The sequence below is a fragment of the Arvicanthis niloticus genome, chromosome 3 (genome assembly GCF_011762505.2).
Source record: "Arvicanthis niloticus isolate mArvNil1 chromosome 3, mArvNil1.pat.X, whole genome shotgun sequence".
NCBI lineage: Eukaryota > Metazoa > Chordata > Mammalia > Rodentia > Muridae > Arvicanthis > Arvicanthis niloticus.
The window spans coordinates 85,484,935-85,511,834 of NC_047660.1; the positions used below are offsets into that span (position 1 = coordinate 85,484,935).

At 44.2% G+C, this 26,900-nt stretch overlaps 1 protein-coding gene across 4 annotated transcripts in view; it reads right to left on the reverse strand.

Annotated features, from left to right (window-relative positions):
* Positions 1-26,900, reverse strand: part of Wdfy4 (WDFY family member 4) — a 228,359-nt gene that overhangs the window by 101,760 nt on the left and 99,699 nt on the right. For 2 of the 4 annotated variants that reach the window (XM_076931448.1, XM_076931446.1), the window contains 9 exons: positions 26,270-26,395; positions 22,076-22,240; positions 18,955-19,158; positions 18,258-18,372; positions 16,572-16,729; positions 14,668-14,906; positions 12,363-12,484; positions 10,319-10,504; positions 8,583-8,719 (listed from right to left, as the gene is read on the reverse strand). In XM_076931448.1, coding sequence (XP_076787563.1) covers positions 8,583-8,719; positions 10,319-10,504; positions 12,363-12,484; positions 14,668-14,906; positions 16,572-16,729; positions 18,258-18,372; positions 18,955-19,158; positions 22,076-22,240; positions 26,270-26,395 — 1,452 coding nt within the window. The remainder of the gene's footprint in view (positions 1-8,582; positions 8,720-10,318; positions 10,505-12,362; positions 12,485-14,667; positions 14,907-16,571; positions 16,730-18,257; positions 18,373-18,954; positions 19,159-22,075; positions 22,241-26,269; positions 26,396-26,900) is intronic. The other 2 variants (XM_076931447.1, XM_076931449.1) reach the window with 2 other exon arrangements.

Below are 26,900 nucleotides of genomic sequence, written 5' to 3' on the forward strand. Positions count from 1 at the left end.
TCAATGGCTTTCTTATACTCTTTCCATACTGACTCCTATGTTCAACCTCTCCTCTCTTCTTTGTCAAGCCAAAGAGCCAAGTTTGCACCAACCCCCATCAACAACAGCAAAGAGAAGAAATTTTCTGAACTTCCCGTTCTGAGACTTTGAAAGACTTTTTTAATTAACCAAAATGGTTTCTCATAATAGATGGGTCCCAGGACGAGAACGCGGCTGTAACTCACGCGACAGGCGCCCCAGCGGCCGGGCTGCTAGCGGGGCGCCTAGCGGGTTGTGAATGGCAGCAACGCCTCAGGAGGGCCCCAGCCTGATTCTCCACTCCACGACCATCTGCCGTTCTATCATTTATATAGTTGGGGACACTTCTGTCTTTGGGAACAATAAAGCTTTTTTTTTTTTGCTCTGATGAATACATTTAAGTCTTTAAAATTTGAATATAGAGAAATCAACAAAAATGTATGTCACCTCATTCTAAAATTCATAATGCCTAATTGAAAGCATTTCCTGGGATGGGGTCACTTAGCCCAGAACATAAGTCCAGTTTTTAGGTTATAAGGTTACAAAGAAGTTCATGTGCAGACATCGGAATCTCAGAACAATCCCTGAGGATGACTCTCCTTTCAAGGCCCATGTTCAGTTTTCAAAAGGATTTCAGGCAGGCTTCCTTTAAACTGTAAGACTAAATGCTTCCAAGTGATTTAATTTATGAAATATTAGCACAAGAATGATTGAGAAATGACACATTCTTCAATATGCAGTGGCGACCCCAGGTAGAGAAGGAGCCGACAACTCACAGGACCTGCACTACCCCTGCACCTGCTCTCTTGAATGGCTTCGAACTCTTGCCCCATCACCCCAAACAAACCATTTGTGAAAGACTGAATGATTGAAAGGACATTCAAAGAGGTGTATGCTTGCAGAGTTCATGGAGCACTGTGACAATTGTCTGAGTTAAAGGTACAGACCAGACAAGGGTGAGCATGAAAATGTCTGCAGGCAACCACACTTAGGCGAGGTACATCAGTACTCACTAGTGCATGAAGTTTGCAACCTCAAGTTGTGAGTGAGACAGGCTATACTAAGAGAAGTTTTCAGAATAAATCAAGAGGAAAATCATGCTGTAGAAAATCATATTGGGTAGGTCAGATAGACACTTGCTGCACATCAGATTGGCATTACCAGATTGGTATATCTTGCTGGTTCATCAATGTCTGTTTAATGAATGAGCTAAGGGAGTCCACTTTGAATGGATATATGAGAGTAAGCCACCCTTCATTAAGTGGATAGTAAGCACAGCATAGCTCACAGCTTCCTGCAAAGCTCAGAGTGAAGTTGGGATGTGCATTGGAGATAGGCTACCATGTCATCTCTGTGAGCCTTTAATCTGGATGCAGGTCAGAATCCTGAACAGTGATGCTTTGCTTACTCTGGCCAGCCACCACAGGACCAGTGTCATTGGATGCATTTAATAACACCACTCTGTTTCACTAGAAAACCAACCACTCTGTTTCAACCATCAGGTATCTGTCTAGACCCACAGTGTTAGGCAGTCAGTGGTTCAGTGAGTTCTATTCACAACCAAGCCATGATCCTGATCTTTTTATGGGAACAAGACAGTCTCAGATGCCTATGTTCTCTGCTTTCATCTGAAATCTATTTAAAACTGAAAGGCCTAAATCCAGCATAGCCATTGAGAGTCATCTCATCCAAGAAGAAGTTGAAGTAGTTTGATATCAGGACAAGAGACTACATTAATCAGATGGCTTCAACTGAATCCTCAAATGACACAGAAATTCATGCCAAAGATAACAGAGAGAACATCGTGTACCCTGGACCTTCTGCTGTATTAGGAGATAGATACTCAGGATCTAATCTTGATCATCCCACTAATGAAAGCTCCAGAGCTTTGGATAAAGAGGCTTCTTTCTTGGGGAGCATTTCCTCCAGCAGGTATCTGGGGGACACCATAATATTTCAGAAAGGTCTTAATCCAAGGAGCCTCCCAATTTTATTAGTCCTACCATGGGCTATTTACAGTTCTACTATTGCATTAGAAACCATAAATTATGTAGAAACAGGCTACATAAAGAAAGCAGAATGCAACCATGGACCACTGGACCACATGTGTGATGGCTACAGTCTCTCTTTTCTGAGTAAGTAGAATAGATCTATCCTGGTTTCCTTAAAGCACTAGTTAAATTCCCAAACATAACTGATAAAAAGAGTGCATAAGCATAGATTTTAAAAAGATGGATCAGACATTAAGAGTATTTTCTGCTTGCACAATGGACCTGGCTTTGGGTCCAGCACACAATAGATATCTAACAACCACCTGTAACTACAGCTCCCAGGGATCTGACACCTTCTTCTGGTTTCCATAGTGTCCTGCACATCTATGTTGTGCTTACATAAGTATATACACTCAGGCACATAAAATAAATGTATCTTTAAAAAATATATGTTAGCTCTGAAATGTCTTTAAAACGCAAGCTTGGTTAGAGAATTTAAAATATGAATTACAGACATCTTTTCAAGAAAGGATCAGTTGTAATTTTTTTTTTTTAACACGAAGAATACAACCGTAAGGAAATACTCTAAATAAAGTCACCAAACAGGAAAAGAAGACCACAATGCACAGCAACAAATCTTTCAACACACAGTCGAGTGTCATGGAGTACAGTCCTTGCTATAATTCAAACACAGAACAGTGCAAAAGCAACCTTAATGCTCACTGCTAATAGCAAAATGATTCTTTTTATTGAAGAAGAAGAAAAAAAAATAAAAACGATGTTGCTCTAAGCAGTTTTGAAATGAATATCTGATTCAAAACTTCCCCTGTGCATATAATTGCATGCTAATTTACATTTTAATTACTTCCTAAGAAATCAAAAGCATTTGTTGACAGTGGAACATAATGTCAACTTCACGGTGCACTGTTGGTGGATGCTTAATGAACTTAATTAGATAATTAGTGATGTTAATTATCCTTCTATTATGAAGATAAAGATGCCTCACAAATGATGTACTCAGTGAAGAAACATCATTAAAGGTATCAGTGTTTGCTTTTGTTCATTTACATCTGTTTTTCAGATTCTTGTAACTGGCTCATGATAAACGGTGACAAATAAAATTTGCTTATAACAGGGGTGGTGGGGAGGGGCGTCACTGCCTGCCTTCAGTCTGCTGTGGATTGTTCCCAGGATTCTGGGTGCTGGCACCATGGTGGGGCTGCTGCTGTTGTTGACAAATGTCTACTGTGATAAACTACAGTTACACATGTGTAACTTTCGGGTATGACGTTGGTCTGTAAAACTATAATGGAAGAGCAAAACCCATTGCTTAGTGACATTGTTGTCATCCTAATGTCAGAGCACCACAGCTTGTGCACATTGGTGGTGATGCTGGGGTGAACAGACCTGAGCTGGCAGTCTTTAAAAGCACAGCACCCACACATGCAAGCTCCTTGACAATGGCCAGTGGCAACTGCATAACTAGCTCTGGCTTTAAAACTCTATGCTTTGGGGAGCTAGCATGCACTCTATCTCCTCAGGAAAAGCAGCCTGCAAACAGTGCCTGGGCTGCAGCGGCCACAAGCTGCAGCATGCTGTGCATCTCAGAAATGAGTCATCCATTTCAACTCAGAGGGAGCTTAGTCTGTTAGCCACTGGCTCTGGGATGCACTTCTTCACCCTTGTTCTTTCTCAGCTCAGTCTTATCACAAGGTCCAGATCAGGACATTCATGGAACATGACTACACTGGCAACAGAAGGGACTCAAGGACTCAGCAGTTCCTGTAGTCCCAGACTCAAGCACTGAAAACCCTCTGGTCCTGTGATGTTTTATAAACCATAAGGCCAAGGTGTCCTCATAAGGCAGTCACAGTACTAATAGGCAGGACTCCAAATTCAGAGGTTAAGGCACTGCACAGACGCCAGAAGCTTATAACCCCTAAGGTCAGCATGCTAAATCTACGTGTTACACACACACACACACACACACACACACACACACACACACACGCACGCACGCACACATGCACACACTCACATAAAACAAACAAAACAACAACAAAAAACCCCACAAAACCTTTTGAAACTGTGCCCTGAATAATGATCACTGAATAATTACCAAATTTAGTCTCACCCTCAAATCAATAAAAGCCTCCCATTTCCTTCTTCAAGAAAGCATCCTGGCCACCTCTAACCATTTCTGGGTCCCTTTGGTTCAAATCCCCATAAATGAAACATCCTTGTGTTGTTCATAAGATGATTAGGTCTTATATGTACTGTCCCCATGCCAGGAGGGCCTGCCATCTGATATCAGAGTGAATCCTTGACAGCTTTACCTACCACAATTATGAAAACCAAGATCCCATTTCCCAGGTCTTAGTAATGGTGCTCACACCACTAAAATTTCAAAACACATTGTTTTCAAACATTTCTTTGTGGGGGGTTTTGTTTTAATTGCTTGCTCTCATGTTTTTGTTTTTTTGTTTTTTTTTCTGTATGTTCAGGATTTCAGCAGACATTCTCTAGCTTCCAGTACCCCACACATCTCCCTTCTTGTGGACACGTGAATATCTTCTCTTCTTTGTGCCAGTGAGAACATGCCAACAAGACCAGCCCCCTTTCTAGACCCTCGGCACCTCCATTTTAGAAGTCCTTATATATTTTAATTGTCTCACAACTTTAGACTACCTGCTCCAAATAATATTTTAAGGTTATGTTTGTGTAGAAGTCCTTTCTTGCCCACAAACATTAGACTGTATTTGCTATATATTTATGTAGAATTATTCAGTGTGACAACCCTGTGGGCTTCAAATTCTCTAATGTTTCATTAAGCTCTTCAACATCTCTGACTCCAGCTCTTGACAACAGAGCATCTGAGAGCTCCGGCTTGCTTTGGTAATTGCCGTTTTCTTCCCCAGCTCCTACTCCCTCCACGGTCACACACCTCGACTTTGTCTCAAAGCTCATTCTAGCTATTTTCGAAAAATCTGGTCTAACCCTTGGCCTCTCGTGATCAGAAGTTTTATATTCTAGGGAGTGAGGTCTGTGGCTTGTCCGTGATTACATTCACTCCAGACTGAGGAAGGGCAGAGTCACTAAACTAAAAGATGGAGGTGTCACCTGCAGACTGCATTCCTCCTCCGGGCTCAGCCTCAGCAAGAGCATCCTCAGCCCCTCACCATGAGGGAGCTAGCATAGACATGGCAGCAAGCCACCCACAAGCCTCTCTCTCACAACCCCCCAGTTCTGCACACTCACTCTCTCATCCACAATTACTTTTAAGCTTTATGGTTTCTTTAGGGAGAAGACAAGTATACACAAACATTGAAAATGTAGGTGAAGGTGGGGGTGGCAGGGAAGAGAAAGGGAGGAGGAGGAAGTTCTTGAAGGAATGGATTGATACCAGGCATTGATTACTATTTGCTTCCTTTGCATCTGTATATGTTTGAAATTTTCCCCAAAGAGGTGAGGAATAGTATTTAGAGGAGATGGTCACAAGTGACATCTTTGACAAGGACATTAGCAGGAGTGTCCTTCAATGGAGCTGCCACTGACTTGCTGGTGTGAGCCTTGGCCATGGGTAAGGCTGCTCCATGGGAGGCTGTTTCTATGGGATATGATCAGGGGTGGAGCTGATAGGAGATGGGCTCTGAGTGGCAGATTATCCAAGGTCCCCAAGTATGGCTACTTATGGTGTTATGCAGATGCTGATACAATTGGCATATATGGTCAAGGACAATCTTTGGAGAACCCTGGAAGCAATTGGAACAAAATTAAATGTTCTGGTTTTGGCAAACCCCACAAAAGCTTATCTTTGGTGTTTTAGCATCTCCAATGAAAACTCTGCCCAGCTCTTCTGTCCCTCCACACGTCCATCTCAGCATTCTGCTATAGTATGGAAAACAGCAACTAGGAGGATGAGCAACTGTGTCTCAGTTGAAAGGTAGACACAGGCTCAGCACTTTGTCGAGTGCCCTTCTACAAACGGCCTCAGGCTTTGATGGGAGACTAGTACAGAGTCTCTTTCCTCAGATGGGGCTAGTGGGTACTTACACAGGAAGCTGCGCACAGGTAGACAGCATTTGTGTTGTTTTCCAGAGATAAGTAGGGAGAAGTCTAGCTCACACTCCACACAGTAAGATGTGGATTAGTGGATATATGCTTTCAGATGAACTCCCCCCTCTTTCAGGACCCCCTCGTCCTCTGATTCTCATCTTCCTCATCGCCAACCATTTCTCTACACTGCTCTCACTCCCCCCACATCCCAGGCCTTCTCTCTTCTCAGTCATTCCCTCTGGCCTTGGCAGGCTCCTGTCTTCATCCATCCCAGCCTTGGGTAGCAGAATTTTCCTGTGTTCTTTGACGTTGGATGTTCCTACCACTGTAGGCTTAGGATTAGAATGCTGTAGCCTTCTCCACTTAAATGATGGAACACTCTCTGGACACCCTTTTGCCTTAAGGCCATCACCTTTAACCTAACCATTACATGAACAAGACCCCACCACATACCCCCATTCAACTTCACACTTACGAACACATCCAGCGTGCCATTTGCTCCGTATCTGGCACTGATTCCTGTCTTGCCCTTGCCAGTACCCTTGCGCTTTTCCTGCCTGGTGTTTCTTCCCCACTCTGCCTTCCAAGCCTCTCCCTTTCTTGCCTCTAACTTAAAGTAATCTCCCTTGTTCCACTCCCCACGGCCTCCCTGTGTCCAGGCCCCTCTTCTGTTTGCCAATGCTTTTCTTTCCACGTGAGTCAGCAGATAATAATACGCTTTGCATTTTGGAATAACCTTAGATCTGTAGAAAAACTGAGGAGACAATACAGAGCATTTCTGTCTACCTGACCCACACCTGACTTCCCATGATATGAATGAACACTATATGTCATGTCATGACAGTGTTTCTGCCCAAATAAGGTGTTTGATTACGGCTGTGGTTTGAATACAAATTGTTCCCTATGGGCTCATTGTGTCATTGTGTCAAGCACTTGATCATCAGCTAATGGCAGTGAAGTTATTTTGGAAGTTTTAGAAACCTTAGGAGGTGACGCCTATCTGAACAGCTCTTCTCTACCACGCATTCTTGCCTTCCATGGTGTTTTGTCTAAGCACACAGACCAAGTCACCATGGATTGAATCCTTGGAAACCAAGAACCAAAACAAATTGTTCTAATACAAGGTAGAAAGGCAGCTTCCCAGCTTGTTCTGAAACAAGAGCAACTGAAATTGAGTGGGCAGAAAAGCAATATCCCTGCTAAGGACAAAACTGGCTGGCCAGAGTATCACCCAAGATTCTCCAAGCAGACAGTGGTTAAATGGCTTCCAGAACACCCTGTGCTGGCTTTTGGAGGTTTGAGGAGAGGCCAAGAGCCCAGCCTTTATCCTACTCTGAAGGCCTTCACCGTGTCAGAGACAACATCATGATTTGATCCCAGAAGGGACTGCGATGGGGCTGGGGGCAGGGGCGGGGCGAAGGAGGAAAAAAATCACATCTATCAAAGTAAGTGACATCTATGAAATTGGCCTTGACTCAAAGCTCAGCTTCCATGTCAGGACAAGTCCATACTCTCCTGCAGAGGAAGAGAGGTGCAAGCCATGACGAATCCTACCTCATATGCCTCACTCCTAGGAACAATTTATCAGTGCTATAGAGCTGTCAGCGCTGACATGATAAGGAATAACACCGGATGAATAATGCTTCCTTCAGTACCAACTCCTTTAATTACAAGCCTCTTCTTTCCAGAAGAGAGACAGAAGATGCGAAAACACCAATTTCATGCACTCGTGCCTGAATAATGTCTCCATGCTGCTTTTTCCAGATGGCGACCTCCTCACTGGAGGGACTAATGATGTGGGCATATTTAGGGAAAAACCAATAACGGAGTCTTTAACCTTCAACAACAAAAAGCGTGTTATACAAAGTGTTCCTTGGGATACATTAGAAAATATCAATTACATTGCTCACTGAGGTGTAATCAGCTGTAATAATCAAAATTAATTTTTAAAAATAATTAAACAGACCCCAGGGCAAATAGTTGATGCTCTTATCTTATGACATCACAGTGTACATATGTACCTGAGAACTGTGCCTTCTGGTAACGACAAAGGCGGCTCATGGAAATGAGTGATGGATGTGGGGTCTGAGGGCTGCTGGGTCTCATTGCAGTGTGAAATGGGGAAGCCCTCTGCTCCCTCCTTCCAGAACCTTCCATGCCCACTCTTTAGTATCCTTGTCTGTGGCTGGTTCTGTGCCCATTCCAACAGGGTGACCAGTGTAGGGAAGTCTAGCCGATTTTAAAATTTGAATCATGTTCTCCTTGTTTCAAAATGAACTTGTTTTTAAAAATGTAAGTGTTCCAAGAACACATGCTCTTGGTACTGAAGAGAAACCCAGATCCAATTCCAGTTAAAGCCAGCTTTAGACCTGGCTTTTCTATATGTAGCCCCAACTGGGAAGCCACAGGCACATCCTCAGACACTCAGATTGTGGAAAGTGATTACAAGTAGCAAACAACAGAGAGGAGACACCACAACTGGGATTTGAGATCCCAGGCCAAGGGTTCTAGACTTACCTCTGCTCTGCACTCAGGATCCTTTGCCTGCCGCCCTGGCATCAGTTTCATGGCTGAGGATAGGCTCCCACTCCACGAAGTCACTTTGCTGTGCTGTGAGACACTTGAGCGACTGGCCAGTGACTTCTTCTCAGATGCTGTGGGAGGAAATCAGAGCTAAAGCTGAAAGAAGAGCATTCATACCAGTTCCACAGCTGGCTTGGCTGGCAAAGGGTCCTCTAGGGCCCGGATGCTGTATCCGTTCTGCCAAAGAGAAGCAGCATAAGCTACAGGCTCACATTACTGTCTTCAGATGTTCCTTCCACTAAGAAATGTGTGTGGCCTCTGGGGCCCCTAGACTTGCTCCAAACTTCTGGCTCCAAGGCTCGTTGGTGTCTAGCAAAACATGAGAACATGTGGTGACATCCCAGAGTTACTAAACCTTGGTGTTCTCATAGGATGGAATGGAGATGGATGAATTCAGACCCATTGTGTGTCGTGAGGGCGGGCTAAAAGAATATGCTCAAAGGCCCTGGAAGTGCCTTTAAGTGTTCCGTACCTGACTGCTAGCAGAGGAGCACTTCAGAGTCAGTCCCAGCTTTGTGTACCTTTGCATCTCCATGGGCATGTGTGTCTTGTTTTATTACACTTTTCTCCAGCACACAGTCTGATATTGTGGCTCCAAACTTGTAACATGTACACCTGTTGCCACGGCTTAAGTGTGCTCCCTCCAAAATTCCTGTTCTAATATCCCCATTGTGATGCTAGGAAGTGGCAAAGTCATGAGGCTTTGTCCTCATGGATGGATTCATGTCTTATAAAGGGGCTGAAGGAAATGGGCTCAGACTTTCTCTGTCCTTCCATTCCGTTAGGTAAAGAAAACATCCAAGCACACCTTAGAGGATATTACAACAAGGTCTGACTTGGAAGCAAACAGATCCCTGACTAGACAACTGATCTCATAGACCCAGATCTTGGACTTCTTAGCTTCTAGAACTCTAAGACATTGAATTTCTGTTATTCATAAGCTATCCAGCTTATGCTGTTTATGTAAACAGCATGAAAGGACTAAGAAAGACATATGCATGCATATTTTCCAGTGCAATTTGGAAAGCCAGTTAGATAAGGGCTCTGGATGTCACACAGTAAGCCAATAGATAAGCAAGCACCTACCTCTTGAGATGCTGTAAGTTTTTGTGATGTTGAAAGACTTTAAAGAAGCATATGAATTTTGAACCTCGAAACCTCACCACCAAGCAAAAGCAAAATCTCATTGCTAAATGATAACTATGAAGGCAGAATACTTGTTTTATGCTAATATTTTAAGAATAATCATTCACTTTATGAAGTGACAGTACAGAGCCTGAAGCTCAAGGCTGCTGTGTAGTTTAGAGCAAAGTTTCAAAGCCGATCATTGATCAGTAGGACCAGACCTAGTGCTCCAATCTCATAAGCCTTAGCTGGAACCCTGGACAAGTGGCCAGTCCCTCCAAGGGATTATTGCAAGCTGTCTGCTTGGTTAGTACTTCCAGCCTTCCTTTTTCCCAGCAGGTAAATATATCATTCATTCTTTGTGAGGACAGATAAGAAACGTTTCAGTGATGTAAACCACACCCACCAAATGTATGAAACAGAAAAGGTCCTGGCTTTGGGTAGAATCCTGTATAGAAAAGGCTCTGGCCCTGAGTGGAACCCTGGCAGATAATGACTCCATGAGACCTAGCAGTTTTTGTCCCTTGACTTGAGGGGACAGAGACCTAAGTAATGCTGCCAGGCTCTGAGCATCGTCTCCTCCCAGAGTGGGGTGACCTCTTCAATCTTCACTTCACTTTCCCCAGCCTTCACAGAGAGATCAATCTTGAAGGCATCCTCCAGGGTCTGTCGCCTCTGTGCCACCAGCTGCTGCCAGAGCACCCGTACTGACTTCTGGATGCTTTGCTGGACTAAGAAAGAGAGTACACAGCACAGTGAGGGTGGCATCCCGCAAACTGGAGTAAGAGGGCCACAAGACTGAATATCATGCCTTATTGTCTTGATGATCACCTCAGTTTTGCAAGCTCCCCTCAGAAGTCAGTATGTACAGCAAAAGCTACCAACAACCGTGTAAGTTGGCTTTCCTTCTTCCTATGTCTAACTACCTCTTACTAAGTCCTGTCTGCCTCTCATGCCCAAATCTAACACATGAGATCAAGGGATAAAGGAGTCTTTCTCCAATCCCCAATTCTGATACCTGGGGCATCCCTTGCATGACTCCTCAGTAACTGCGGTGGTTTGAATGTTTGGTCCATGAGAATAGTTAGGAGGTGTGGCCTTGTTGAAGTAGTTGTGGCCTTATTGGAAGAAGTGCATTACTGTGGGTGTGGGCTTTGAAGTCCTATGCTTAAGCTTTACCTGGTATGGAAGAGACCCCCCCTTCCTAGCTACCTGCAGAGGAGAATCTTCTGCTGCTGCCTTGGGATCAAGATGTAGAACTCTCAGCTCCTTCTCCAGCACCATGTGTGCCTACATGTTGCCATGCTTCCAGCTATAATGATAATGGACTAAACCTCTGGAACTATGAGCCAGCCTCAAGTAAATGTTTGCCTTTATAAGAGTTGCCTTAGTCATGGTGTCTCCTCACAGCAATGGAAGCACTAAGACAATAGCTAAAGGGTTACCTCCAAGAATCTCCTAACGAATCTTCTTAAACATGTTGGTCTCTGTGGAGAATGGAGCCCAAATGCAAGGATGTGCTCAGGTGAGCCATTTCATTTTCCTAACATTGGATCTTCTTCTCAGACTTTGCCCTTCTCAGTGCCCTAGGTTATCTGAAACCTAGACACATCTACAAGCCAACTCTGCTTGGTACACTGAAGTCTTTAGTCCCTTGAACTATGTGTGTGGAGGTTTATCCAGACACGTGGATACACAGAGGCCAGAGATCAGTGTTAGATGTCTTTATCACTTTCTACCTCACTCTGGCTGAACCTGAAGCAGCAGCTTATTGGCTTGGCTAGGCTGTTTGGCCTGTAAGTCTCTGAGATCTTCCTATGTCCACCTCCCCAGCTCTGGGATTACTGGCATTTGCCACCATGGTCTGCTTTTTACATGAGCAGAAGGGATCAGAACTCATATCCTCATGCTTACTCTGTAAGCATTTTTGCTGACTGAGCTACTCCCTAGGCCTGGGGTCTGTTTTGCTAATCCCACCTCTACCAAATTCCAGAGTGTAGCCATGCACGCTGTAACTGGTACTGTGTCCATATAAAGTTTAAAGCCACAAGTTTATGAAACCAGAAAGGCTTGGGAGCCTCTCTGTCCACAGCCCAGATGTGCTGCTCATTCTGATGGTTCGTATTACAAGGGGACAGAAGGCGAGTAGTACAGACTTCAAATCCAGCAGCAGAGGCTTGGGCCTTCTCAGTCAAGATAGAAAGGATGCAGTTCTTAAGGACATGGATGAGTGTGCGTGTGTGCTTTGGTGCATGTGTGTGTACATGTGCGTGTGCGTGAGTATGTGTGTTATAAACTGACAATTGTGGTAGCGAGGTACTGGTTTGACCTGGCATGCCAGTTTCAACTTAGAAGTGAGCAGCCAAGGGACTGGAGGAAGATGCGTTTCTTTGTCTTCTTTTCACCCACCCCTCTATCTAACATTCTATACCTCCATCCTCCTGTCCACCTCTCCATCCTCTCATCTGTGCCTTCATCCTCCATTCATGCATCTCTCCTCTCATTCATCCCTTGTCATTCTGTCTGGAGCCTACACTGCAACTGCTGCTGTTCAACTCACCCCCACACAGAACGCCCGGCAGAACGTACCATCGCCCAGACTTGGGAGGCCCCCCTCCTTCTTATCTTTCGCTTCTTCATTTGGAGAAAGGAAGACTTGATGATAAGGAGTAATTCTGGGCTTGGGCTCCAATCCAAATCCTTCCGGATAACTAGTAAACAAGAAAAATTTCACAGTAAACTCAAGTTTCCTTGGGACCATGCCATGGTTCTTTTGTAAGAGGCCACTCCTAAAACTCAGTATATACCAAGATGGAAAAGTATGCCAAGTTAAAGAAAGTACAGCTTAATGATTTCCATAGCTGATATTGAATGATGGATTTCCATTCAGCAGGAAAAAAAATGTCTTATCATTGTAGATCGTCTTAGCTGTGGAATTGTTCTTGTGCCTCCAGCAGAGCCAATGATTCATCTCTTAGTGTCTCTTCCCTGTCATCAGAACTGGACCCCTCAAAGCACTGATACTTGACTCTGTTGGACCTTGTCATCCCATAGCCAGAGCTAGTTTCCAGGGCATGTAACTACACAGAGTCCTATACGTTGAAGGGTTCTGTACTACCATCTTGACAACACTAGGGATTATTAAACATATGCTTCATATTTTGATTTTTTCAGGGCCCCACAGTTCTAATGGGAGTGCATGGCTCACGTACTGGATTCCCCTGCAGCCTTACACTGTGGCAGCCCTTATTCCTGATAGTGCCGAGTGCCCTCTTCTAGAGGGCTCAGCCTCCTGGGAAGAAAAAAATACTTATAATATGTAGATAAAATCTAAAACAGCAAACACAGAAATACAAATCTGCCCATGTTCAAGAAAAAACATTGTTGAAATGTAAAGAATAAAATGTTCTACAGTGGGGCTTGAAGAAGCTGCTGTTCTCAATATGTGAAAGGGTGTTCTGGTTACCTCAGCTGGGCTCCCACATAAAGAAACAAGGGAAAGCCTCCAGGCTTAACCATACACCGAACACGGATGCTTTTCAAATTAACAAATGGAAGAACTAGTGCCTCTCTGGGATGGAGGCTTTCCCGGAGCTGCTACTTCACCCTCCTAAGGGCTGGAATGATAAGCTGAGTCAACCCTAGTGATAACTGGTGTTCAATAAGAATAGCTAAAGAATGTAGGTTCTTTCATTTAAATGATTGAACTTATAATTTATACTGGTGTAAGTATGATTGAGAAAGATGGAATCGGACATGATGGTGGATGCAAACAGTCATAGAACCCTGTGTGAGTCAGCTCAGTCTACATAGTGAGACCCTGTCTTAACAGAGGAATGTGTAATATCCCACTGTCTTGTTCTCCTTTCACTCAACATGGCTTTCTTGAGAAGAAGCCACACCCACAGGCTCAGTACAGCCAAGCATCTCCAGCCTCAAACTGAAGTTCAAAAGAATCTGAAGCCTTTTAAAACAAGATGACACTGCAAGTGGAAAATTCTACACTTGACCTTATGTGGTTCCCAATAGAAACAAAACTGTATTAAACATGATGTACAAAATTATTGTCAGGCCACAGATGCAAGGTATATTCAAAATAAATGTACATGATGTTTACTTCTGGGTACCATCTTCAATATATTTCATTATGTGTGTGTGTGTGTACATATATGTAAAAAGGAATATATATACATATAAATATATACATTACATGTAAAATGAAATATATAAAAAATATAGATATAAGTAGATATGCAAGTATTCACAAAATTTAAAGAAATCTAAGCTATGAAAGACATTCGTTCCCAAGCATTTCAGATGAAAGAGTAAATCTCTTTTACCATTTGCAGGGAGATGAGTTGAACACAATACAGTCAAGAACCATAGATTCAAATGGGGCTTCCAGAAAGGGTGCTATTCTACAGCAGTTTGTCAGTGTTTCTTTGGTAAGTGTGCTTGTTGATATTGTTCTGAATTCCACACATATTGTGTGTAGTTTTCTGCAAAGAAGATTATTTCTAGCTTGTATGGTACATTGAATTATGAACATTTTTCCATACTGAGATTGCATTTATCAAATATTAATGTTTCTGAAATGTGGCTATATAAAAAGAAATCAATGTATACACTTAATGTTTGCATCTTCTGCTTCAAAAATGAAATCAATTAAATATCTTAGAATTGTGGAAATGAGGTAAATTATTATTTTTTGATGCCTCTAGTTGCTTGGTCACACAGACTTGGGGATGGCTTGTCTATCTAGCACACAACTTCAGCTCTCCAGCTGAACAAAAAACTTCTCGCATTTATATTGACTTCCCCTAAATATCCTTCCCTCTGCATCTTGCTTTTCTGCCCTGACCACCAGCACAGCGAAGGAAGCTTCGGTTCTTACCTCCTGGCATTCAGCAGCAAAAGACAATGCATGAGGCACAGGAGAAAGCTGACATTGGAATTGTAAGTGGCAAAGATGATGTCCCAGTGCTCCTGTAGGAAGTCCAGGATGCTGAGGAGGGCAAGGCACTCGGATAGGGACTGCTGGGGCTTGCAGAGGCAGTACAGGATGACTTTATTCAAACTGCTGTATAACGCACTCATGACAGTGTCCTTTTGGGAAGACGAGTTCTCGATGGCCTGCACCACCAAAATGAGACACACACATACTCATGAACAGTTTGCAATTTTACACATTGACCCAGTTTACCATGGAAACAATGCTATCAAAAAGTTACACAGTCACAGATACTTCCATGTACAGTGGGTACCTCTTAATGCAGAGAGACTCACAATTAGTCAGTATGAGGAGACTTGGCCCTAACACCTCCTCCAAAGGCTCGGAGAACAGCACACAAAAGGGGAAAGAAAGACTAAGGATTGGAAGATGAGAAGGACGTCTGTGGAATGTCTTCTAGTCATGATGTGGATGGTGCATCTGAAGCTTAAAGCAGCTGTACATGGTCACCAGCACATGACCTGTACAAAGATGGGCCCACCGACATTCTATTACGGACTGGGGGAGGGGTCTGGAATGGCCCCATCCCTCTCAGAGGAACTCTAGACAATTAATAGTTGCTGAAAGAGCAGGAGCCACATTCCCACACTCCTCAGTGGTACATGACCTCACTCAAGTAAATATAATGAAACAAAGTAGGCTACAAAAAAGAACATGAAATGGGGGAGGGGTCTTGAGAAGAGGGAGATGTCCAGGAAGAGGAGGAAGAGAAGAAGGAAGGATAGTTAGGAGGACTTTGAAAAGAATGCATGGGGTTGTGAATGAATGTATTTTTTTAAGTGATACACAATCTGATCTGTCAACTAGGTTTCTACACTCTTGAGCCTCTTCTGAAGAGTGGATCAATAAAGGCAATTTGCAGAATTCAAAAAGAAACTCATAAAGACAAAGAAGCTAAGAGCTGACCACAGCCATATTTTGGAACATAGATTTAGAAATCACTGGTTTCTGAAACACTGGTGTGGTGGCTGACATTCAGCATATGAACATATGCTGTTTATATTTGTTTTAAAACAGGTACATTGTTAATTACAATAATGATACAATAATAATTACAAGAGCAATTAGCAATAGTCCCAGTGTGTGTGTGTGTGTGTGTGTGTGTGTGTGTATTTTATTTAAGTGGCATGATATCATAAAGTAGACTATCATATGACCTTACTCTAGGGAGGAGAAGCTGAGGTCAGGGTGATTAGCTGGTAAGCAAAGGTCAAGCCCACCTGGGACACCTGAACTGTGCCTTTCTGACTCTTGTCCCCTAAAAGAGTTAGAAGCAATAGACTTTATTCAGTTTATCAAAAACTCAGGGGGGTTGCAGAGGGACAGAGTACAGAGTCTTAGCACAGGTAGCTCAATAAGTCCATTCACCCTCAGCAGGACACAGGTCAATAATGGGCAATTTTTTATTCTTTCAAGATGGCTTGTTAGTTGAGCTCTCTTTGAGTAAATAGGCTAGTACTGTATTTCTTTGCTGTGAAGTTCCATTTGCTTATAGACTGCTGAGAGTTAGGACTTGTGGTTTCATCACCATCCTGTCTGCACCTCTCAAACCACAGTAAGGGCTGTGGGTGTGGATTGCAGAAGGCAGGAGAAAGGACTGGGCCTGAGAGAACACCTTCAGGGTAAGCAGTGACTATCAAGCATGCCTAGCTTTCAAAGAGCTTCCTTTTTTCCCTATCTACCTTGGATTCTATTTCAGCTCCAGGAAAGATGATATAGCTGAACTAAGAAGACTCCTAGTCCATCTACAGGATGCTTCTTACCACCCTGGTGATGCAGCTTCTTACCGCTATGATGTGCTCTATGGTGAACAGGAGGATGTGCCTGGGATCTGCTGAGAACATCCCACTATACAGCTTCTCAACCAGCTTCTGGGTGAAGTAGGAAATGCTTGCAAGGGAAGGCACAGTACCAGCTTCTGTATTTGGCTGAGGTTCCCTACTGCCTGTGTAAGGTAAGAAAACAAACGGAGATTAGTGTCTAATGGGTTTCTCCACCCCACAGCCTACAAATCCCTTGTGGTACACAGGTCCTAGTCACCTGTGTACCCCAGTGTTATAAAGATGGAGTCTCTAGTAGGTACACAGAGAACACATGTTTATTCAAAAAAAACTGATCTTAAATAAGCCAGTTAGTGATATAAATCAAGAGATGAGGAGACAACCAAGAGAACACTTCCTCTTGGGGTTCCTTGACTTCATGTTTTCATAACAAGATAGTTGAATATTCAAGGCCAATGAGAAGGGAACTCATGGTCATGCTCTCACGCTGGACTGATGTGTGAGCTAGTTTTTACACAACTTAACACAAGCTAGAGTCATCTTGGACCAAAAGAGCATAAATTGTGGGTTTTCCTCCATGAGATTGGCCTATAATCAAGGCAATGGGGCATTTTCTTGATTAATGATTGATGTGAGAGTGCCCAATCCACTGAGGGTGGCAGGAGCCCTGGGAAGATGGTCCTGGGTTGTAGAAGAAAGCAAGCAAACTGAGCAATCCATGGGGAGCAAACCAGTAAGCAGCTTCCCTCTATATTCTCTTTGTGCCTTGCTGCCTTGACTCCCCGTAGTAATGGACTGAATCAGGATGTATACGCCAAACACCCTGTCCTCCCAAGTTGCTTTTGGCCATTGACTTTTATCACAGAGTAGAAGGCAAACTAGGGCAGTTGTGGAAAGAGCCATAATGTAAAGCAGGTAACCAGACTCATTTACACAGCAGGCAGTGTGTTCGCCTCAGTGTGTGGAGATCTCAGATGATTCCTAGACCCGCCCTAAGTTAACCAAGACTGTCCCATGCACAGTCCAGGTCAGCAACCCAGTCACACTGCCATCCAGAGACAGAGACAAGATGAACACTGGGTTGCCATGACAGCATTCTGCTTATACAGCCCCCCTACTCTCCTCCATGCCAGAAATCAAGAGAAAGACACAAGCCAGGTTTGCACGCTGTGTGGCAGGGGAAAATTCTAGAGGCAAGCTGTGTTGCATGGGACTCCTGTGGCTCAGAAAACACTGGTGGGACATGGCCTTGATTTTTAAATGAAGCCTCAGCTGTCCTGAAACTAAGGTCTCAAGTGTTGCAGGATGGTTGTATCTTTACCCAGGGCCTTTTGTTCAAGAAATGCTTACTGGGCAGTGAGTCTGTCATTAGCATTTGTAAGGTTTAGAGTGTATTAGGCTCAATTATCTCACAGTCTCCAAACATGAGTCATGTTTCTCATGAAGTCATTGGAGATTGATCTGAACCCAGAAGACAGGAGTTTCTACCTCAGAATGGCCCAACTATGGTAAGTCTCATGGAAAAGAGCAACCATCCCCTTATCCCAACCCGTGTCAATAGAGGTCAACCGACTCTCACTGAAGACAGATGCAAAAGTGGACATGCCAGGATTCCTCAACCTGGGAATCTTGGTGTCCCATCGAGCTGCCCAACACTAGGGACAGAGAAGAGCACAGAAGCCATTCACTCACCTCTTAGGGTCGACATGCTACCCCCGCTTGGGACATGGAATATGTCCATGGTGGAAAGTAAGACCTCAGACTGGAAGTTTCGCTTCTGCTGGCTGGTGGCACCATCCGGGGAAGCCTGAAAACATGGCCCAGGACTGAGACACCAGCCATTGAATCGTCGTGTCCCCTTAGTGACCACATTCTCCTTGGTATGAGCTAGTGAGTATGGGCTGCTGCCTGGCCATGACTGCCTTTCTCTGAGGTATTGTCCTCTGATAACCCAACCATCTCACCCAGGAGATAAAGCTCTCTCTTTGGGTGAAGAAACAAGTCAGAAGAGTCCATAGCCAATGGCCACCTGGCAGGTATCTCAATGTAAAGTTGACTCTAAGACACGGCATGCCACTGGCTTTAGGGACCAGAGCTAAATCCATTCATGAACAAGCTTCTGCCCCAGAATTCTGCTTCTCTTCCCCTTCTCCTGAATACTTACTTACAAATCACTTCCACAAAACCCTTGCCTCAGACTCTGCTTCTAAGGATCACCCATCTATTCATCTATTGGTCCTCCTTGGCCTGAGGTTCACAGGCCCCACCCCAAGACACTGCAGTGCAACTTCCAATGGCAGCTGGTGTCTTAGGTCTGGGCATTCCCTGCCCTTGAGAGCCAGTCTCCTCCCACTGCACACAGTCCACCAACACGCCCCTTCTAACCTACCTCCAGGAGGACCTCCAAGGGTAGCCACTGCTTGGGGCTGGACACCCCAATCAGCAGCTCCCTCAGGAGGACTTGCATGAACTCCCTCAGCTGCCTCCGAGCTGGATGTGGCTTGAAAGAAGCTTGGAACCCCTCAGCAGCATGGCTGGCTTCCACAGAATCCCCGGGACTGCTGGTGTTTCTAGAGGACTCAGACGTGGCCTCCTGGGAGAAGTGACAGAACAATGTAGTTGGCTCTGTTTGGAAGCCTTTGCCCACAAGCCACTGTGGGCAAGATCCTTGTCAAAGCCACCTAACTCCTGCATGCAAACCTGTTCTGCAGAGGCATGAGATTGGCCCCAGGGTCAAACTTGTAAGGTGGCCACATCTGTCTGAGATGCACTTTGAGAGTCACAGAGTCAGAGACCAGCATGGAGGTCTAGAATGCCATACTGGGCATGGCAACATCTGGTTCTGGGACTCAGCTGTCCCCAGCATTCCACCTGTCCCAGCCCTGCTAACACTGACAGAAAGCATCCTTAGGTGAGAAGGACAGAGAGGTAGTGCTGGAGGATCTCTCCCAGATCTCCAAAGCCAACTGACACGTAGGCTCTCACTGAGGATTTGCAATAAATAAATAAATAAATAAATAAATAAATAAATAAATAAATAAAGCAAACAAGCAAGCAAGCAAGCAAGCAAGAAAGCAAGCAGGCAGGGCTCATTCTCCTAGATAGTCCAGGACAACATGGAGATGCCAAGAGGCCAAACGATAGACCCAAGGACACATGGCCAGGGACTCTTGACTCCCGCCCCGTGAACTTTTCATGTGCCTTCATCTGTTGGCACCTCCCTTTGCTCATTCATAAAATTAATGCAGCCATTCTTAATTAAGTCATAAAATGAATTTAATGGCACCTAGGGAGGTGGTGACTGCATTAATTAGCTCTGTGCGGCCTTGACTGGAAAGATGCCATATAAATTCACAGCAAATGGAAGGCTTTTGGCCACCAGCCGCCTGCAAGAGGAGGTTCTGTCTCATTGTCTGTGCCACAAAGACCTGGCAGGGATGACTTGGTTGAGGCTAGGAAGCATGAAGGCTACTTCAAAGCTGGAGCAGAAGCCCTAAGATGGGGCCTGCTTGGCCTGCTGAGATGGTTGGCTGGGGAGACGATCTGTGGAGGAGAGACTTTCTCCTCTATCTCCCTCCCACAGAAGTGACAGGTGGCTGTGGAGGAAGCACCTTGGGCCAGAGTGCACTTGGCTAAAGTCCTCCCATTCGGCAGATGCCAAATCTTGCTCAGACACAGGCTGAGGTAGCACCAGGGTCACAGTGTCAGGCCACAGATTTTGGGAGCCTAGTTCCCTGTCTAAGACCCACTGGGGACAGTAAGAGCAGCCTGAAAGACTGTCCTCCCTGCTCAGCCCAGGTCACCTGGCCAAGCTTGTATTTGGGTCTCTCCCAGCTGCAGCCAGCTGGGCCTTCTTTGGGTCTTTCTGGCTTTGCTCATTTCTAGCGAGTTATTTGCATAGATATGGATTTGTCAAACTGTTGTGCGACCATTTTCTCATTTTTATGCATCTTCTAGTCTTTATATTTAATCTTTTTATTTAAACTAAATATGCTTGTCCCTTAGAGTCCATGGGATATGACTCTAGGAACCCCTGAAGACACCAAACTCTGCGGATGCCCAATTCTGTTATACAAAATGGTAGCATATTTACATAGATCCTGCCCAAATCCCCCCACCCTGATATTTCATCATCTCCACCTGAGTGGCAGTACTTAATACAACATGAATGCTATTAAAATGTAAGGCTTATGGAATAGTAATGAAAGATATCTGCACATGTTGGGGACAGGCAAAAACACGTTTAATGTCTAAAAGGATTTCTGTCTGAAGCTGGAAACACTCCCAAGCACAGTGCTCATAGATAGGGAGCACTGGCCAGACTTCACACCTAGTCAGCTGTTTATTTTAAGCCGATCATAATGGGAGGGAGACAGGTTTGGAGAAATGCCACTTTAAATCTTGGAAAGGTGGCATTTCTCAGTCTTGCCACCCTTTGACCAGATGGGCCTGAGCCCAGAGACACAGAGGGACATTTTTCTTTCTGAGGCTCTGTTCTTTTTCTGGTACTGCCTTCATCTGGGGCTTCACAAAGCACCAGGGGCTCAGGAGATGAGCATTTTCTCCATGTACACACCTCTGGAAGGGGCAGATTCAGGGCCCTTCACTCACTTCACTAGCTTTTTTAGCACGTGGTGATGAGCGTCCATGCTCAACTCTGGAAGTTAGGGGTCAAAAGCCCTGATTCTAATAAGCTCTTCTAGCTAATGTTAGAACTTGCAAACAAACATCACATCTGGGTCTCTGCTTCCTAATCCACCAGGGTGGGGACTGAATGCAGATTTCTGCCTGTCTTCTTCCTGTGTTTAATCCTCTGCCCCCCCCCCCACCCCCACCTCTGTTCTCACAGCCTGCTTTCACTCAGATCCCCAGTGCTCCTGACTCCTCTGATCCCACACCTGGGATTGGTTCTCTGACTCAAACTCACAGTTCTTTCCAAAGCCCCTCTTCTAATCTCCCAGCAATCAAGATTCAACACTCCCTCTTCTAGACCTGAGTCCTCTCTCTTCTTGGTCCATAGGGTTCTGAGCTGGGCCCCTCACATACCTACTACCCAGAAAAAGAGCTGTTTCAAGTTCAAGCTGCCTGAAGACAGAAAAACTTCCTGAGAAGAAAAGATGGAAGGAAAGACAGTGGTAACACCTAGTCTCTGCCCATGGCACAGGTGACAAGAGGTCCCTGGCATGGGGTACTGGTTTCCCACCACCAGGATAGTATGTTTTCCACCAAATATATATTTGAACTTGAACTAGGATCACATGCCACATTACTGAGATTTCTAAGGGCTAAAACAAATAGAAACTGAACTCTGGAGCTGAAATTGACCTTGGGCTGCATCTCAGCCAAGAAAAGAGAAATTACCCATGTTGTTTATTCTGTGTTCGTTCAGTCAAGTTGCTTAACGTGCGTTTTAACTTTGGGAGGCAGGGAGGTACGCGGCCCTTCACCCGTGAAGGATGATGACGTTCATAGCTCCCCACCCTGAGGCCTTTGAGCAAGGCAAGTCCTACCTTCTGTGTTTCCAGGGGGAAAGTGATGATGGCCATGGTCTGGAGGAAGTCAGGGGTCCTCCATGCTGGGTCCTGGGGATAGGAGCGGTGCACTAGGCGGAGGAAGTGAAGAATACTGCTGGGGAGTGTCTGCTCCAAGGCACTGTCTTCTGAACCTGCAGGGGGCTGAGGACACACTTTGTGAGACTTGGCAGGGGAGGCAGCATGATAGCAGCAGGACAGAGGGACAGGAGAGTTAACTGAGAGAGACCAAGGAGTTAGAATATAGGGGGATGTCTCCCAGAGACTCAATACGACATGCCTCTGTCAGTTGCCAAAGACAGCTGGGCAGTAGCAGGAGCTGGGCACAGAACATTTAAGTGTTTCACATATGATCCTTCCCCTCACCCTAAACCTTAGAGAATGGGGTCCATATTTACCTCTGTTGTGCAGTGGAAAACACAGGGACCTAGAGAAGTTCACTCTCACCACAGACCACCCAGTATGTGAAAGTCGATGAGAGTGAACCTAGGAGATCTGGTAGAGTGTACCGTGTCCTCACACCATCCCTGTGCTAGTGGACTTGGCATACTGGACTCAGGGAAGAGTGTGCCTGTCAGGACTCAGCCCAGCCTTCCTCAGCCTAGAGCCAACTTCTCCACTAGATACTCCACCCTGACCCACATTGAGGCCTCCCTGGTCTGAGTAGGGCTTGAAGAGGAATACTCCTGCCAACCAGGAGCCTGGAATGTGCTGTGCTGTGCTGTGCTGTGCTGAGCTGTGCTGAGCTGAGCTGAGCTGAGCTGAGCTGAGCTGAGCTGAGCTGAGCTGTGCTGTGCTGTGCTGTGCTGTGCTGATCCCCAATGCCCTTTCTAGCTCGAGTTTCCTCCTAGGCTGTGCTCTCTTCCCCTCTGGTCCAGGCTACACAACTAAGCTTTCTCTCTCCACTCAGTTCCCTTGTGTAACATATTCAGCTGCCCATTCAGAGGTCGACATGTGCCCCAGCCAAGACATCCAGCTGCTGTCTAATGTCTTGCTATTCTGAATAGTTGTCTGGAACTTCATTTTTGCCAGCCTTGATCTTAGCCTCTTTCCCTGCATAGCCACACCAACACACAGAATCGACACCCAGTCTATTCCAAGTGACTCATAGGTAAGTATTAGAGTTATTCTTATGATTAAATTCCAGACTTTGTCTCTTATCCTTTACAAATTTACCACATGTAGAGTCTTATCTACTGAAACTGACAAATGTCACCTTCATAACAGGTGTGCTCACTGCATTAGCTCAGTTATCGAGTGGCCCCATTATTATGTTAAATTAATATCCTTCACATGTGACTTTAATGTGCTTGCTAATACATTGCAAACACTTGGCCTTGTACTTTCATTTTTCTTCTGCATATTTTATAACTTACTTTTTAAGTTTTAAATGAGCTTACATGTTGATTTTTGCTTTATTTTTGATAACATATTGGTTAGGTAGACAACTGGTTTCTTATACTATGAACAGAAAATATTCATCTTAGATAGCTCCAAAATTAATTGCATATTAGCTTTTTGGTAGAATAAATGCATTTTTTAAACATGAAGAATATATATATATATATATATATATATATATATATATATCTCCAGCCACATAGACATTGAAAATATGAACCAAGAGATTTTTAAAATGTAACCATAGGAATTCTGGGAAATCACAAAATTGAAAGATGCCAAGTATTACAATCTTAGAAAGTGACATAAATAAGTCAGGATACTCATCAATATATCCAAGATAGCATTCTTAAAATACATCCAGAGGCCTTCAGGTGCTTTAAAAAAGACTAGTAAAACTACGGTAGAAAGAAAGCTCAAATCTCAACGCTGAAAGTGAGAAGGTGGGAACTGTTTCCAGAACATGAGTTAGAAGACACCTGCTGGAGCTGTCAGGTCCCTCAGGGGCCCATGTGTTAAAGAGTTGCACTGTTAATGGTGTTGACAATTGTACAAACTTGGGACAAGTTAGGAAGTCTTGAGTCACTGGGGTGTACCCCAAAAGGGCACTGTAGGATTTCAGGGTTCTTCTCCATTTTCTGAGGTCAAGAATCACGGAGAAAACTCAGGCCTGGAAAATTTAAATGCACTGGGTGTGCATTTAAATAATATAAAAATTTGTAAATTTAACATCCTTTTTAATATAAAGGAGGACCTATATTTTATTTTAAAACTAGCACAGTACCAATACCAAACTTCACAATAACACAGTGGAAAAAAATCTCAGTCCATTAGCCTTTATAAATGTTCATATAAAATCATAACTGGAAATCTGTTAATAGAACATGTAAGTACACTGAAAGTAAGAACACAAGGGCTGAAGATCTTTACAAGAATGTAAAGAATCCTGTTGGTGAAATTTTATCACATAAAACTGATTGAAAGACACAAACACATGATCATTTAACAATATGGCCAAGACAAAGCAAAAAATAGTTATTCTTTAAAGGGCTAAAACATGTGTCAGGGAGATGATTCAGCCAGAAGAAGCAAGATGGGAGGTAGACACAAAGTTGGTCAAAGCTTATGAGTGAGCCTGCCTGGAAGATGTAGCTATGAACTAGAAAGATGCTCAAACAATGAAGAAGGAGTGGATTAACCACACCCAGGTTATCTTCTGATCTCTACACTTGTGCCACAGCATGCACACACATATACAGCTTTTAAAGTAAATGATTTTTAAAGCAAAAAAAAAAAAAGCATTCTATGCCCTCTCATCATAGCCACATCAGCATGCAGGAGAGAGACTGGTGAAAGCTAAAGCAATGTGTTTTTATCTAATGCTAAAGAACTCGTCTATGGAACGGGTGTCTATGTTGCCATGTTGCTGAGGTTCTGAGAACAGGCTGAGTGTCTCTACACAAGATGAGTGCGAAGGTGAGCAGTAGATAGGGGTGTGTGTTGTGTGGCTGTGATGTTGTGATGCGTGTTGTGTGGCTGTGGGGTGGATTTAAAGTCTACTGAAGTGTTCCTGGGAAGTGCATTCAGACAAAAATGCATAAGGTATGCTTTAACCCCCAGTGCACACCACAGATTTTGCACCCAAGAGGTCACCAAGCTAGAGAGCAAATACGTGCATCACAGACATTTTGTAACAATGAATGTACCAAGCAACACCATACCTTATCTATTACAGATATGCATACCACATAATACACAAGTCTTACATTTTTCTACTTTATTGACATCAAAAATAAGTCCACAAAATATTGAGGAAATAAAAGAAAAATTGTCTTTGAGACTCTATCCTCTGTAAGGACATGGTATGATTTCCTAAAGGTGCCTGCTGGTAATTCTGCTCTAGCACACTACGGCTGTATCTGGGGCTGGGAGTGGGGCATCAGATGATCACTAGGTTTGGATTTCTATTTTTTGCATGTGAGAGACAATACTTATACAGCCATTTATTTATTTATTTATTTATTTATTTATTTATTTACAAGAACAATGGCATTTCCTCACAGAATCAAGGCTTTGGTATCTTCAAAATGAAACTGACTTTCTCAGCCTCTTACCCTTGCTGACCTGTTCCCAGAACAAATAGACTTCACCTGTTATAGCTGCCACAATGTTTAAATTACTCACAATTATCTCCTTCCACCCATTGCTCATGAGCCTCGAAAGTCAAAATCAAGCAGCTCCTGCACCAAAAGGCTCTGTGCCAGGCCACCCATTTTCTCTGAGTCAGGTATCTACCTCGCCATCTGTCCTGATGCAGATGAGCCTCTTAAAAAGATAAGCATCTTTATCTCCTCAGAAATGTCCCCCCACTGAGGCAAACCAAATACTTAAAGAAGTAGGGAGGCATGTCTCATGGTGACAGTGCATAAATCACCTTTGTGTCTTATAAAAAAGAAAAGAGAGACCCAAGGTAGCACAGTTGCTCAATGTCACCATGGGGTCCCCTCCACCACACTATGAGATAGCAGCAGGCTCTCACCACATGCCAGGCAGATGCTGGTACATTCTCCTGGACTTTTTACTCTTCAGAACTGTGAGCTAAATTAGCCTCAGCTCCTTGTAAATTACACAGGCACAGGCATTTTTCTATATAACAGAGGATGGATAAATATGAATGCTTTATTAGGAAGCTTCTTGAACAAAACAAGCGTACCCTTCCAAACTCCTTCCCATTGGAACCTTCTGGTATATTGTGTGAAGAACAGATCTCACCTGGCTCATGATGGCTTTCAGCATCCCCAGGAGTAGCAGGGCACCTTCTATGCACAGCCCAACCTGAAAGACTTCTTGCTGGTGATGTTTCTGAAGAAGCCACTGAAGCATCAAATCCAAGCTCTCCTTGTGGAGAAAGAAGAACCATAAGGAGATCTGCCCACCAGTGGCTAGCTTTGTCACAGTGCATCACATTTCCTAGGGTTCCCCAGTAGGAAAAACAAGAGGACAGAAACAGAATGGGTCATTGGCCCTTATGGAATCTTCCAGCCCCACGTGCATTAGAAGCACACAACTCTAAGAAGGTGCTAGCTACCAGCAACTTGCAGCAAGTGGAGTTCTTCAGGGCTAAGGGTGTAGAGCAGGGGGAGCAGCGTTTGTCTGGCATGTACAAGGCCCTGGGCTTTAATCTCGAAAGTATTCATTGTCCCAACCAAATTCAATGGGTATGAACATATAGAAGACGAGAAGTATTCCAAGGTTCAGGGCAAGTGCAGAGAAGGAGCAGGTTGTAGAAGGAGGCCTGACACTGCCTTTTAATAGCTCAGACCAGCACTCAGCAAGCTCTTCAGCCTCTTGGCGGTTCAATTTCCTTCTCTATGAAATGGAAACTCACATTATCTACTCCCAA